The sequence below is a fragment of the Anomalospiza imberbis genome, chromosome 8 (genome assembly GCF_031753505.1).
Source record: "Anomalospiza imberbis isolate Cuckoo-Finch-1a 21T00152 chromosome 8, ASM3175350v1, whole genome shotgun sequence".
NCBI lineage: Eukaryota > Metazoa > Chordata > Aves > Passeriformes > Viduidae > Anomalospiza > Anomalospiza imberbis.
Genome location: NC_089688.1, coordinates 2,801,351 through 2,815,037, shown reverse-complemented (window position 1 = coordinate 2,815,037; position 13,687 = coordinate 2,801,351). Strand labels below are relative to the sequence as shown.

At 44.3% G+C, this 13,687-nt stretch overlaps 1 protein-coding gene across 1 annotated transcript in view; it reads left to right on the top strand.

Annotated features, from left to right (window-relative positions):
• Positions 1-13,687, top strand: part of MICU1 (mitochondrial calcium uptake 1) — an 87,907-nt gene that overhangs the window by 62,234 nt on the left and 11,986 nt on the right. Inside the window, exon 11 of the mRNA XM_068196960.1 lies at positions 12,317-12,454. Coding sequence (XP_068053061.1) covers positions 12,317-12,454 — 138 coding nt within the window. The remainder of the gene's footprint in view (positions 1-12,316; positions 12,455-13,687) is intronic.

The following is a 13,687-nucleotide window of genomic DNA, read 5'->3' as shown; positions in this document are numbered from 1 at the left end:
TGAAAGAAAGCTACTTTAAGAAAGGCTTTTTTTTAAGCTTTTTCTCTTCAGCTCAGGATCCAGGCATTTCTGCAGTTCATCCTTGAGCTGTTTTCTGCTGACTGAAGGTGGAACAATAGTTTCTGACTGTCTGAACCCACTTTATCTTTCCTCTTACTGATTTTTGGTTCATTTTTTTTTAATCAGAATATCCATGCATATTTCTTGCTAAGATTCAGCAGAAGCTCTCACAGAGGAATTAACTCAGACAAAGCCCTGAACATTTCAATGTTTCTTATGGCTGAAGTGCTGACAGCAGGTTTAAGTAACCATGGCCTGGTGTTTTCTTCTTCTCTTCTGCTTTTATTTCTTTCTTTAATGCAAGTATATTTTCCATCATTTTATGAAGACTCAGCAGTCAACTCAGTTGCAGGAAGGGAAGGATGAGGAAAGTAACCACAGCCAGAGGTAGAGGGGAAGCTTTCAATGCCTTATTTCAGCCTTTTGGGGTTTAGCTACTTGGAGAAAACTGTGATCAGTTTTTTGGGTTATGGGGTGGCCCTGCTTAGCTAAGGCTGAGCCACAGGAACCAGCCCAGCAAATGGGGCTCGTGGCAAGGTCCTACAGCCAAAAGTCCTTTTTTCTTGTGGATTACTTTGACAAACAGTGACAAGTTTGTCTGGACAGGCTCTGCAGCTCTCACATGTCCCCTTGGGACAGGTGGTGTTGGGCTGTTTTTTTGGTTTTTGAGTGGAAGATCTCTGTGAGTCTGGAAGATGAATAGGACTTGACATCATTGTTTATGCTATTTCTGCTTGTTAGTGCCTGTCCCAGATATTTCTGTGTCCTTGGTGGACCAAAAGGAGTCCCAGCCAGCCTGTGGGGCTCTTCCAGCCTAATTTTTTTAGGATTCTGGAAGTGCACGTAGAAGAGAGGTGTGAGCCCTTTGTTCTCCATGTCTTTGTCAGTCCTGCAAGACACCCCAAAACCTGCTGATAGCACTGATTTAATCTCCATATTTTTCCTCTTAGCCAAGGATTAAAGATGCCCCAATGTCCCTCCCAAGAAAAAGGTCTTCCAAGCAAAGTAAAATGGGATTCTGTAACAATATGGCAAAGGTGTGAGACATCCTTGTGGTCATCTGGAAAATTCCTTATTTTCTGTGTCAGTTCTGTGGCAGGTGATGTTGAAGCAACCTCTTTATCCTGGAAATTCCTGTTTTCATGGCCAGTGCCACTACAGTTACGGCCTGTTTTGGTTTTTATGAAGAAGGGGTGCTGGATGCTCTTCCATCTGCACACACCTCATTAGAAAGTCCTAGATCCTTTGTGATCTCAGGCCTGTCTTAACAAATCCTCTGCTTTCAGAAGGCATTTCTGATGCTCCTCAGTTGGGTTTGATGGTAATAACTTAAATCTGTAAGTGCCTTTCTGAGTCCCAGTGTTGGAATAGTTAGTATCCAAGTAATCCTGTGGCAGGTATTAAAAACTGCTCTATTGTTACCAGCTAACTCAAGATTTTTTGGGATTCTGCCTTGGTTTTTATATAGGCTGGCAGAGCAATACAGGTTTTCAGTGATTTGTTAACACACAAGTAACAAGGCTTGCAGTAATGAATCACATATCTTTGTTTCTGCTGCAGTCATTTAGGGGGAAAATGAGTAACTTAAGTAAATAGTTTTGAGTAGCCTGAAAAATGAAGTCTGACAGTGTCAGATTGGCTGAACTTTGTAAGGAGGGGCCCCAAAATGCAGACTTTTTAGAGGTCAGTTTGCTGTTGAACTTATACAAGGCATTTTTGTTTGGTTTTAAGTCACCTTTATGACAGTCTCTGGCATGATTAGTTGTGTTGTCTCTCAAAGTTGTCCTTTACCTGCTGATATTCTCACTTCAACCTCACCACTGACCCAGCTCCTGTGGGAACAATGATGGGGAATGTCATGTTTTCCCTTTTTCCTTATGAATTCTGCCTTTTCAGCAATCCTGTAATGGATTCTGTGTACTTGCACAGTTTTGTCAGTGCTGTATCTGTATCCTGGATATCTAGAACTCCTGCTTTAGTTCCAGAGTTGCTTTCTCTTCCTTCACGCGATCCTTACATCTGAAAAGCCAAACCAGCACTTGCGGAATTGCTTCTTCAGTAGGGCAATTAATGACAGGTACAGAAGTTGTTTGTGTTCTTTGTTAGTGATTTCCTGGCCTGGCTGCAGGGGAAGGAGAGGAGGATGGGCTGATGGCTAAATACAGAAAGCCTGAAGTGTGCCCATGAGTCCTCTGTTTATCCCAGAGGATGAGTGATGTGTCTGTGTCACTGTTGTCAGGCCCTGACGAGATAAAAGGTATGCTGATAACTAATAACCTTTGAAAGCTCTGGAGGAGAAGAGGATCTGGATGTAGAGGCTGTGCCCTCCAGAAATACTTTCTGTAGTCAGAGATGGACAAAGCCATGATGGATTTAGTGCCAAGGAGAGGGGAGTTACCAGGAGACCCTGCAGACCTACATATTCCTTCTTCTGCATTTCCCATGGTAGGAGTTGAGGGAACAGAAGTGAGGCTGATGTCCCTGCCTTTGATGGATAGCCATGAAAGTGTGGTGGGTGACAGAATTTTGTGACATGTCCAGTTAAAAGTGGGATCATCCAACCGCTGTGAAGAGTTTCACATCAGGGAACTCTGTAGTTAAGGAGGCACAGTCCAGCACACACATATGTAATCTGGGAATTTCTAGGCTGGCAGTGGAAGTGATTTGGACAGCTCTTCCTGGTTTTGACAGCATTCAGAGCTGGCAGCCTGCTTTTGTCTTGGCATGTGAGTGGAAATGGTCACATGCAGCTTTCAGGTTGACTGCACTGTCTCAGGTTTGGGGAAAAGCTGGCATTCAGTTCTTGTCCAGTGTCAGCCAAAGACTTGGGGAGAATTCAGAGTGGAACATTAGTATGGGGAAAAAAAATCTGAGGATAGGGATAAGTTATGAGGCCATGGCATGTGCAGCTTAAAGGAAAGACAGAAGGGAGATATAACTGTCTCAGTAAGCACGAGGAGTCACCATGAAGGAGTCTGAGGCAAGTCATTTCCATCAGTCAGGAACAGCAGAGCAGGTAATGAAATGCCTAAGTGTGCACCAGGGAAGGTTTAGTTGAAATCCAAGGCAGGTTGAATGAATTCCAGTCCCTTTTTCCATGAAGCAGGGGGAGTGCTGGTGGGTGGGGGGCTCGCTGTCACGGGGGAGTTACCAAGAGCTGGACTTTGTGCCCCAGTCAGAGGATGCCATAAATGCTGTTCCTAACTGATTCCTCCGTAGTCCAAGGGAGGAAACTTGTGCCAGAGAAATCCAACCCTCCCAGTGCCTCACTCTGAGAGGCATAGGAAGAGTCTGTGGGGTGGTTTTGGGGGTGTCAGGATTATAAGAGCATATTGAGCAACTGCATGTCAGCTGTAAAATCACAGAATGTCCTGAGTGGGAAGGGACCCACAAGGATCATGGAGCCCTGCCCAGGACACCCCAGCAATCCCACCCTGTGCCTGAGAACGTTATCCAAACACTCCTGGAGCTCTGGCAGCCTTGGGGCCATGCCCATTCCTTGGGAGCCTGTTCAGTGCCTGACTACCCTGTGGGGGAAGAACCTTTTCTTGGGTCACCAAAATATCCAGTGATCCAGGAGTGTGCCAGTGAGGCTGGCAGGGTGTGGCAGTTCACGTGCTGCAGCTGATGTGAGCATGGCTGGAGCACAAAGGAGCAGCTGTGGCATCCTCTTGTTTGGGATGGATGCTTCATGGGGCAACCACCAGGGGAGAGAACTGCCTTGCTTGTATTTGAACCAGGTGACTTCAGCGTGGTTGATGCAGTGGCTCTGCAGGGGAAGCTGTGGAGGGTTTTATTGGAATTTCTATTTATTGCATCATTAGCAGCAGTGGAAGGCTTTGCTCTGTACCAACAGGCTCCTTTGGTTTATGAAGGGTGTGTAAATCCACTGCCGAGCTCCCGCAGTGCAGCAGAGCCTCGTGTGGGACCCCTGCAAACAAAATCCCGGGAGTGCTCTTTGGATTCATTACCTTGCCACAGGAATGTGTGGAGGTTTGTATCAGAGTCTGTGAATTAGAAAATAGAAGCTATTCAGCACAGATGCTCTTGTTTATGTAGGCACAACCAAGTTAGCCAACAGCCAGAGGGCAGCAAAAGTTGGTGGGCAAGAGGTTGGGGATGTCTGTGTGAGCGTGTTCTTGTAGCAGGTACCTGACTTGTGCCTCCTCCTTCTGCTGGATGAACAAACACCTCAGTCCTCTTGCTCCTTCTCCCCTTTGAGGCTCTGAATTCAGAGCTGCTCTGCAGCTCCACACATTGCTGCCTGTGCTTCAGCCCTGGCTTTGCTCCTGCTGATGAAGGAAGGATGTGGAAGCAGGACCCTTTTCCCTGCTAGGCTGAATTAAACTCCTGCAAACTTGGAGAAATGAACAGCAAGGTCAAGTAGAAAAGAGTGTGAACTCTTAACAGGCAGTGAGGGGGCTGTATTTCTTAATAAAACTGTGTACAGCAGTTCCATGGAGACTCAGATATTGGGATTTTTCAGAGTAATGGCTTCACTCAGGTTCTTGCAGCTCTGCTGTCCTGTGTTTTCCTGCAGGATTGGGAGTTTGTTCTGCTTCTGAACTTTCCTCTTATTCAGGGAGCATGCAGGACAGAAAAACTGCTGTGTTCCATGGTACCAGGAGCATTGTCAAGGGCAGGGATGGCAGCAACAGAGCCAGGTCTGGAGAGCAGGATGGGAGGAGATTGCTCAGCTCTTCCCCCTCCCCATCCCTTTAATTTATCAGACATGTCCTTTTTCCTTAGCATTACTGATTCCTTTTCTTCACCTTTCCTTCCTGTCATTCCCTCACTGCACAGAATTTCAAAACACTGATCTGCTCAGAGCCTGCAGGAGGATATTTTCATCCATGGGGCTGAAGTTCAGGTGCAGCCATCTTTACATAACCTTTTTTTAATCGCTCATTAAAGCGGAACAAGTGGCTGGTGATGGGAATGAATTTTCCCCCCTTTCAGGCAGCAGTGGCTTGCCAAGGTCAATGAGATCTCCAGAGCTTCTCTCCAACATCAGGTCTACTGGGATTGCACTGCTGCTGACAGATGGACATTTTTAACCTGGCTGCTACAGATTCACTTAGGCAGAGGGGGGAAAGTGTGAACAGGGAGAGCATTTGAAGATTAGATTTTTCTCATGTGAAAATAGCTCCCATTTCTTTCATTTCTTTATTATTTTTAAGGTAAAGAGAGGCGATGGTCCAGCTGGCTTTGGCATTTCCTCCTGCCCATTTTCATTCCTCCTGCTTTGGCAGCTCTGAACATCTTCAGAGCTGTGTCTTTGAGTGGGTTTTACCAAATAATGCAGTAATTACACCCGGGGGCTCTTTGTAGGCTGTGTTCAGAGCAGGCTGAACTTCATCTTGCAAAACCCAGTGCTATAGATCCATGTCCATGGAAGAAACCTTTCAGCATAATTATCCCCCCCACAAAAAAAAATTAGTTTTTTAACTCTTCAATCTTCCCAAACAAAAAGCCTTTAGAAACTTTTCCCTTTCTTTTTTCTGGCAGTAATTCAGTGCCTGTGCAAACACTTACTCACAAATACATTAAATTTTTTTGGACGGACGAGGTTGCTGGGATGTAGGGAGATATATAGTGTTTTCCCCTTTCTTTTTCTTCCTGTCATAGTTGTATATGCAACTTGATGAGAGATCCTGGCAGCCTCCTTCTCCAGAACAGTAAACAGAGCCAGTGCTGCAGTAGTTTGCAGATAAATAATGTATTACAGCCTGTCAAATAAAGCTTTGAGCAAATACCACTTTAAAGGGTCATATATTATGAATCTGAATATTACCCTACAAATAATTATTTCCCAGATCCTTTTGATTCCTTATTATGTACAGAGCAGCTCTGGGAACAGGTCACCTTTTTCTACTACCCCTAAACCTGATAGAATTGGTATTAGCAAGATTTATCCCATGGATGTTTTGGGGTTTTTTTAACCCGCAGAAAGAAGCTCAAAGATCATCCCTCAACACTTCTCTCCCCATCCAAATGTCCTTGAAGATATATTTCTCTTTGCTATCTCAATTAGGAATGTGGCACATACACATTATTTAAGATCCTTGCTTTGGGGTTGTAGGGAATACATCACCTGTTTGATTGGTTTTTAGGGGAAACCTTCCTAGAAATTTAGGAGCCTCCTAAAACACAGCTGGATATTTAGCTAATGTGAGTGCTTGAAGAGGATAGGAAGCATATCCTTTTGGTATTGCTTTAGGAAAAGTCTGAGCTGTGTTTTCATCGTGCTGGCTGGAGTTACTACTGGGTGTTTCCCTCCTGCACCGATGGGATTTGGTGGATCCCAACTGCTGTTTGTGCCTGTCCCAAGTGCAAGGGCCTAGAGGTTATTTTAGCCATTTCTTCTTCAGCAAACAAAGCAAGAGACACAAGCCACCAGTGTGTGTCCAGCCCAAAAATGCCAGGTTAGGAAGGAGGGGTGTAATCAGTTTATCCCCCTCTTTCTTCCATGGGAGGTTTTGACAGCCACTTGGGTTTGTCTGGGGATGCTGAGCCCTCTCTGAGCTGCGGAGCAGGGGCTGCTCTCTTGGGCCCAGCTGGGTCTGGTGGCAGCAATCACAAAACATTGTTCCTCCTTTTTTAAGCAGTTTTTTAAACTCCCATTCTCTGGTTAGAGAGGATATTTGTTGGTTTGTTGCCTTTTCTGACACAGAGATGGGGCAACTGCGAACTCGAAGAAATAAAACAACCAAGAAATGTTTTAAAAACTTTTATTCTATTTTCAGTCTCATGTGAAGAGTAAAACAGTACAGATGTTACGATGCACAACATCACAATTAAAAGCCAACTATTTTCTAATTACAATACATTATAAACATTTCTTAATCTATCAACTTTTACCACACCATGCTATAAATACCTTAAAACCAATCATCTAAAATTACCCCTCAAAAGTCCTACTGCAATACATCTTCCATAGTTCTATTTCTCCAAAGTATCTGGTCTTATTTACAAAACCATCCTTTGAAACTTATTTCTAACTCCATTTCTCTCTCAACGATGTCTGTCCTATTCCATGACATTTCTAAGTCAACAATTCTTATCTCAAAGTTTACATACAAATACGTGCTGTGTAAGCCTTATATCAAACTTTGAAAATTCTCTATAAATCTATTTCCCACAGATTTTAGCACTGGAGTTTTAGGTAGAATCTTCCCCTATTAACACTGCTGATTATGACAAATTTATTGAGGAGGAAGGAGAGTCAGCTGGGAAGAGAAACCTTCCCCTGAGAAGTGTGTGGTACCCAAACTTAGCCTTTTTCTGAGTGCAGGTGGAGCTGCTTCATTTCCCACTGGTGAGCCTTGCTGGCAGAAGGAGAGATGGAAGGAAACCAATGTCTGCATTTAGGAACTTCCTGCAGATTTTCTTTTTCCACCAGGATGTTTCTTGTGGTTGTGTCTCTGAATTGGTTTGGGCTGGATGCTCCTCTGAGCCTGGGATTTGATTTTCTGCAGGGGAAGATGGATTGAGTTAGTGGAGGAAAATAACAATGAAGCAAGGAAGAAAAGATATTATGGGTCTGTTGTTTTATGATGGCTTCTTGTATTGCCTTTCCATAAAGTTGTGCAATTAAGGAGATGTAGAAGCAGGGGAAATTGTTTATTTGTCCTCTGCTCTCCTCATGTAAGAAAGCTTTTTTTCTCAGGAGGAAGGAGAGTGGGGTTATTTGAACAAATCTGGAATTTCATCTTATAGAGGAGCAGGAATATGCTCATCCTGTCAGGTTTTGGGGGGGGGGGGGTTTAGGACTATTTAACATGTGTGTAAGGTTAAGGGTAGGCTTTTAAATAACAAAAAACACCTCAGGGAGTATCCTGCTGTGTATTTGGACTGGCTATTGGGACTGGGCTAGCAAAGCTGGTGAAGTCAAAGGCTGCACCCCATTTCTGCTGCCTTCTTCCCCTCCCATAGGATTCCAGAATGGCCTGGGTTGGAAGAGATCTTAAAGCTCATCTCATTCCACCCCTGCCATTCCAGGGACACCTTCCACTGTCCCAGGCTGCTCCAAGCCCTGTCCATCCTGGCCTTGGGCACTGCCAGGGATCCAGGGGCAGCCACAGCTGCTCTGGGCACCCTGTGCCAGGGCCTGCCCACCCTCCCAGGGAACAATTTCTTCTTAATCCCCAGTGTAAACCTCTCTTCTTTTAGTTTGAAGCCATTCCCTCCTGTCCTGTCACTGCAGTTCCTGCTGAACTGTTCCATAAACGCCTCGGATTTCCTTTCACGTCACTTGGCTTTGAATGGATTTCAAAACACAGCCTTCTTATATTTCAAGGTAATTTCTTCAGCACCTCAGGTGTCCTGGCCTGCAGGAAGAACAGTGGCCAGCATTCTCTCCCCTTCTCCTTGCCTCGTGCAGATGCAGAATCCACTGCTGGCACCAAGTGGCTGCCAGTGGAAACTGCTCCGGAGGTGTTGGACTCGCTGGCCCATTGTGTGTGTGATTTTGGGATGGGGTAGGACCCCCCTGTCCTCTGCTTGTCCTGGTGGGATGGTGGGAGCAGGGGCTGCTCCATCCCTCTCTGGATAATGCTGGGTGAGCACTGCTTTGGCCCTGCTTTTCCTTCTTTAAGATCCATGAGAGGGCAAAAGGCTGTCAGAGGACTTGTCTGCTGTAATAAACCCCAGTGTGCTGTGCCCTGCATCCCCTCCTTGTAGGGTGTGGGGTTATTTCCCCCCCAGTGAAAAGAAAAATAACCTGTACAGTATCATCCTGTGCATGGAGGCAGATAATTGTGGTTACCTGGGAATGGGCACTACTTCTCCTGCTTTTTCAAATACCCAGAGGATTTTAACACTTAACACTGTTTGTAGGCTGTGTATTGAGTACTGAAAGAAAAAATCCTGTAGGCTTTGCACCCTCCTTCATTTCCAAGGGGTGAGTTGTGCTTGGCTAGAAGACATTCCAGAGTGTAGAGAAGCATGGATGTACCTCTGCTCCCAGGAAAGGGGGTGTCAGGGGTAGCTGGGGGTTTTCTTTCATCAGGAATCAGTGGGTTTCCACTCACAAATCCTTTGAAGCCCAGTTTCTGTATGGATAAACACAGTCTCTGACACAGCAAAAGAGAATAAACAGAATTTTATAGCACCCCTCCCTGAAATTTCTCTTTAAATTACATGGCCTGCTTATCCCTTCTGTAATTAAGTGCATCTGACAGCAGCTTGGAGGCAAGAGTTGAACTTTCTTTATCCCTCACTGTGATGCTGTTGCTTTTGCTCAGTTCAGTGGTGGTTCTGTTGGAATTTGGGAACTGGATGTGGACCAGCTCTCATTTCCCAGCCCCTTTCCAGGCTGACCTTTGCAGTGAGCACCACTGACAATGGACATCTGAGTGTTCTGGTTTAATGTTAGAAATGTTCATTTCAAAGTGAGATAAACAATAAGCAGCACAAATTCCATACTTTCCAAGCTTTTTAAAAAATTTATTTCTTGTGAATAGTTGTGTGGTGTATCAGTAGAAAAATGAAAAGTATTTAAATTTTTCCTTCCTGGTCTTTTTTTTTTGCATCTGGTAGTGCAAAACTGACCACAATTTGAAGGTTCTAAAAAAACTGCAAGGAGCTGGTTCTTTATTTCCCCATCTGCAGGGAGCTGTGCTTGCTTGTGTTACCCCATGGAGCTGCCCAGTGCTTGATCCTTAATGCAGGGCAGGGGGAGAGGGGCTGATGGGCTTTCAGACACCAACTTGACATTTTCTAAGCATAGTCACCACTTAGGGGGTTGATCTGAGATATTTGGACCCATTTCCTAGCCTTTAATTAAAGATGCTGCCTAAAGCTCTGCTAAAACTTGGGGTATTTTAAGGCTGTTGGTAGAAAAATGCTGATTTGTGTCTTTGGGGATGAAATTAGGAATATTACAGCAGAAGAAAGCATCAGTGCTGCTTTTGAAGCAGCGCTGATAGCAAATTTTTGTGTCCCAGGGGCATTTTCTTTGCATTCTTCAGGCATGGCAGAATTTACTACTTTTGCTTTTTAACGAAGAATGTTTCCAACAAATGAGTTTTCCCTCTCCTTTCCCCAGCACAGGAGAATGGGAGAGGCCCACGTTTTGCATCATGAGTGATCCCCAAAGCCTGTATCAGATGACAGTAAAAATAACCATTTTTCCCCCCAAACTGTATGTGGGCCACTCAGTTGAAAGCACAAGGGGGGCTGAGGAGCAGAATTTCTCCCTTTGGGATCTCTGCCTCCTGCCAGAGTCACCCACACAAATCCTCCAGCCTTGGTGCTCCACTTATCAGGAATCCCTTGGTTTCCCACTGGGAAAATCAGCCAAAATCTGGTAATAATTAAAAATTCATTAGCACTGAAGAGCAGCTGAGTCTGGAATGGCCAACTCAGCAGGCAGCAGAATGTCAGTCACTGGTACCAAGTTGTTCCCCATGAGTTTAAAAATTAATTTTGTTGTTAAATGTCATCTTCTGGCTTGTGACCAGCTGGAGTATTGGTCTTGTGTTTCCTGGTAAATTTGGAGGGATGTAATCCATCCCAAGTGCTGAGATCTGTGAAGCTGGGTGAAGTCTAATGTTGATGCTTGCAGATTCACAGAGGAGGGGGAAAAGGAAAGGATGAAATCCTCATTATTCAGTGGGCAAAGAGCTGGTGCTCCCACCCAGCACCTTCCCAAGCTGGGGAATGGCTCTTCCCCCCTTCCCTGTGCTGGAAGCCAGGAGACAAAATGCTGCAGGAGAGATGGATTACTGGAGAAAACCTCTCTCTGCCCAAGGGCTTTTTGGAAGTTCTGCAGGGGTCTCACAGCACCATTTGTGAGCCAGGGACTGGAAGGGTCTGAGGATGAGGAGAACTTTGGGAAGGTGAAGTCTGGAGACATCCATCAACCTTCCCTTGCTGAGACACTGGTGCAGGCCTTGGAGCAGAGAAGAGTAAAAGGAGAAGACCTCTGCAAGACTTCTTTGGTTTATTAACCACTGTCCCTGTTTAGAGCAGCCATGGAGCCACTTGTTAGCCCAGTCCTGTGGGATAAAGCTGGGAGGGATTTCTGAGCTCTTTTTTCTCCCTTTTTTCTTCTTTCTTTTGTCCAAGGATTTTTTCTTTCCAGCTGTTATCTCTGTTTCTTCAGGGAGGTCCTGACCTCAACAGGTGTCCTCACACTGGGGCACCATTAAATGTTGTTTTTTGGAGTTTTTTAAACTTTTGTTAAGGTTAGGATTGAAGTGCTTGAGATGGTATTTTGTATTTAGATTTAGATGTTTATTATTCTTATTTATATTATAAGTTGTGAGTTTTATAGTATTTTATTAATAAGTTATAAAATGTTTTAATTTTTTATATAAGGTTTTTAAAGGTTAAACTAATTAATTAAGAAATGACACTTAAATTATTTTTACTTTTAATTTAATAACTAATTACTTGAAGTCCGCAATGCGGACTTGTTTAATTTACAATACTACTTAAACTTATGAAGAAGAAGGGGAAGAAAAACATTTAGCTACAGTCTTAAAACTTTTATTTTGTCTCATATATATTGTTATATTTTAAAATTTTAAACTCTAAGTTTTCTACTCTGCGATATTACACACTTCTAATTAAACGACACACTGGTTATCTTAGTGCTATCAATCAATTTTGGAAGCTTTCTCTACAGCCTCAGGTCAAATGAAAACTCACCTGAAAGGTGGCTGTGCTCAGGTGGGGTTGGGCTCTTTCTCCAGGCAGCACTGACAGAACCAGAGGACACAGCCTCAAGCTGCACCAAGGGAAATACGGGTTGGATATTAGGAAAAAGTTTTTTACAGAAAGGGTGATAAAGTACAGGAATGGCTGCCCAGGGAGGTGGTGGAGTCCCCATCCCTGGGTGTGTTTAAAAACAGACTGGATGTGGCACTGGGTGCCAGGGTTCAGTTGAGGTGTTGGGGCTGGGTTGGACTCGATGATCTTGGAGGTCTCTTCCAACCCTGTGATTCTGTGAATTCTGTGAAATGCAGTGTTCTCTTGGGGGTTATAGTCTGTTAGTACAGAAAGCCTAAAATTCTCAGCATCCAGGACTCCAACAAAGGCTTCTCCCAAGAGCTGCCCAAGGAATTGCACATAGGGCAAATGTGGAGAGACAGTCCTGGGGAAAGCAGATCCTGGAACCCATCAGCACCTCTCCTTCACCAGTTTTTCCGGCAGTGTTAATTCCTTATGGTGCCTTTTTTATGCTTCGTACCTCAGGTGGAGCTTTGTGCTGCTCCTGGTTTTCATCTCCCTGTTCCCTTTTCCCTCGCAGTTCGAGCGGCACGACCCGGTGGACGGGCGGATCACGGAGCGGCAGTTTGGGAGCATGCTGCTGGCATACAGCGGGGTGCAGTCCAAGAAGCTCACTGTCATGCTCAAACAGCTCAAGAAGCACTTCCAGGATGGAGAGGTCAGTGGCATTCATGAAAAATTTGGGAAAATTTCTCAGCCCCAGGCTGGGCTGAGAAATGAGTTTAGCAATCCCCATCTTCTTCGGAAAAGCATTCGCTCCATGTTGAGCTGTGGTGGAGAGAGAGAGGGAAGAGCTGGGAGTGCAGTGGTTGGTGTCCAGTGCAGGCTGTCGGTTTATTCCTTATGAAAATAGATGCTGTAATTTTAAAAATTCAATTTGCTGAATGGCACCCTGGGTCTGGAGCCAGAACAAACACTGGAGCCATGCTCCCAGTTCCTGGCTCAACCTTGGATTCATTAGCTGCTGTGACCAGGCAGTTTATTATTTAGTTATTAACTTCTGGGAAAAATTACTCACAATTTAGAGAGGAGTAAGTTTGCAGACCCTACGCTCATTAATTCAGTGAGAGTCCTTGGAAGAAGATATCCATACCACAAGATGTGCTTTATCAGGTAAGGCAAGTATGGGCTGAGAAATTACTGAGCATTAGAATTTTACGTCTGCACCTCTAATGGATGTTCTTTTATTAAGCCAGAATGTTCTTTTATTAACTGGGATATAAACAAGCAATTCATCAAAGTGAGAATAGATGGAAAGTCTTTGGCTGGCTGTTTTAGAGCTGCTTTCTTCTGACATCAGAACCAGAGTTTATTTCTTAACTGGTTTAGGTGCCAAGTGTGTTATAAAACACAAGTTCTGACCAGGGTCTGCAGGTTTTTTTGTTCCTTAATGGGATTCCTACATTAACAGGAATCACTTGATTTCTCCAGGAAAAAGTGCTTAAATGCAATGTGTGTCTAATAGAAAAATATCAGCTCTGGTTTTGAAGTTTGCAAATTGTTGATTCTTTTGCTGTGATTTTTGGGTTTATATATATATGTGTATGTGTATGTGTGTATTGATATTACTGAACAGTAGCTGGCTGCGTGAGAAAAGAGGCAAAGGAATTTCTTTTGGAAGGTTTCCTACAGCAGATGTTTTCTTCCTTTCATGTGTAAGCCAAGACCCTTACATCTGTGCCAGAGGAAGAACTTCTTGTTCTTACCTTATTCCTCATCCCCAAATCAGCCAGATTGTCTTTCTATTTACAGCCAGCCAGACTCAGAGCAAATCTTTATCTTCCTGTATTCCAAGGACTTTCAAGGAGAGAAAATGAGCAATAGGACAAAAAAAATTTATATTTGTAAGGAATAGAATTGGTGAAAAATTCTTGATTCCTTACACTGGTGA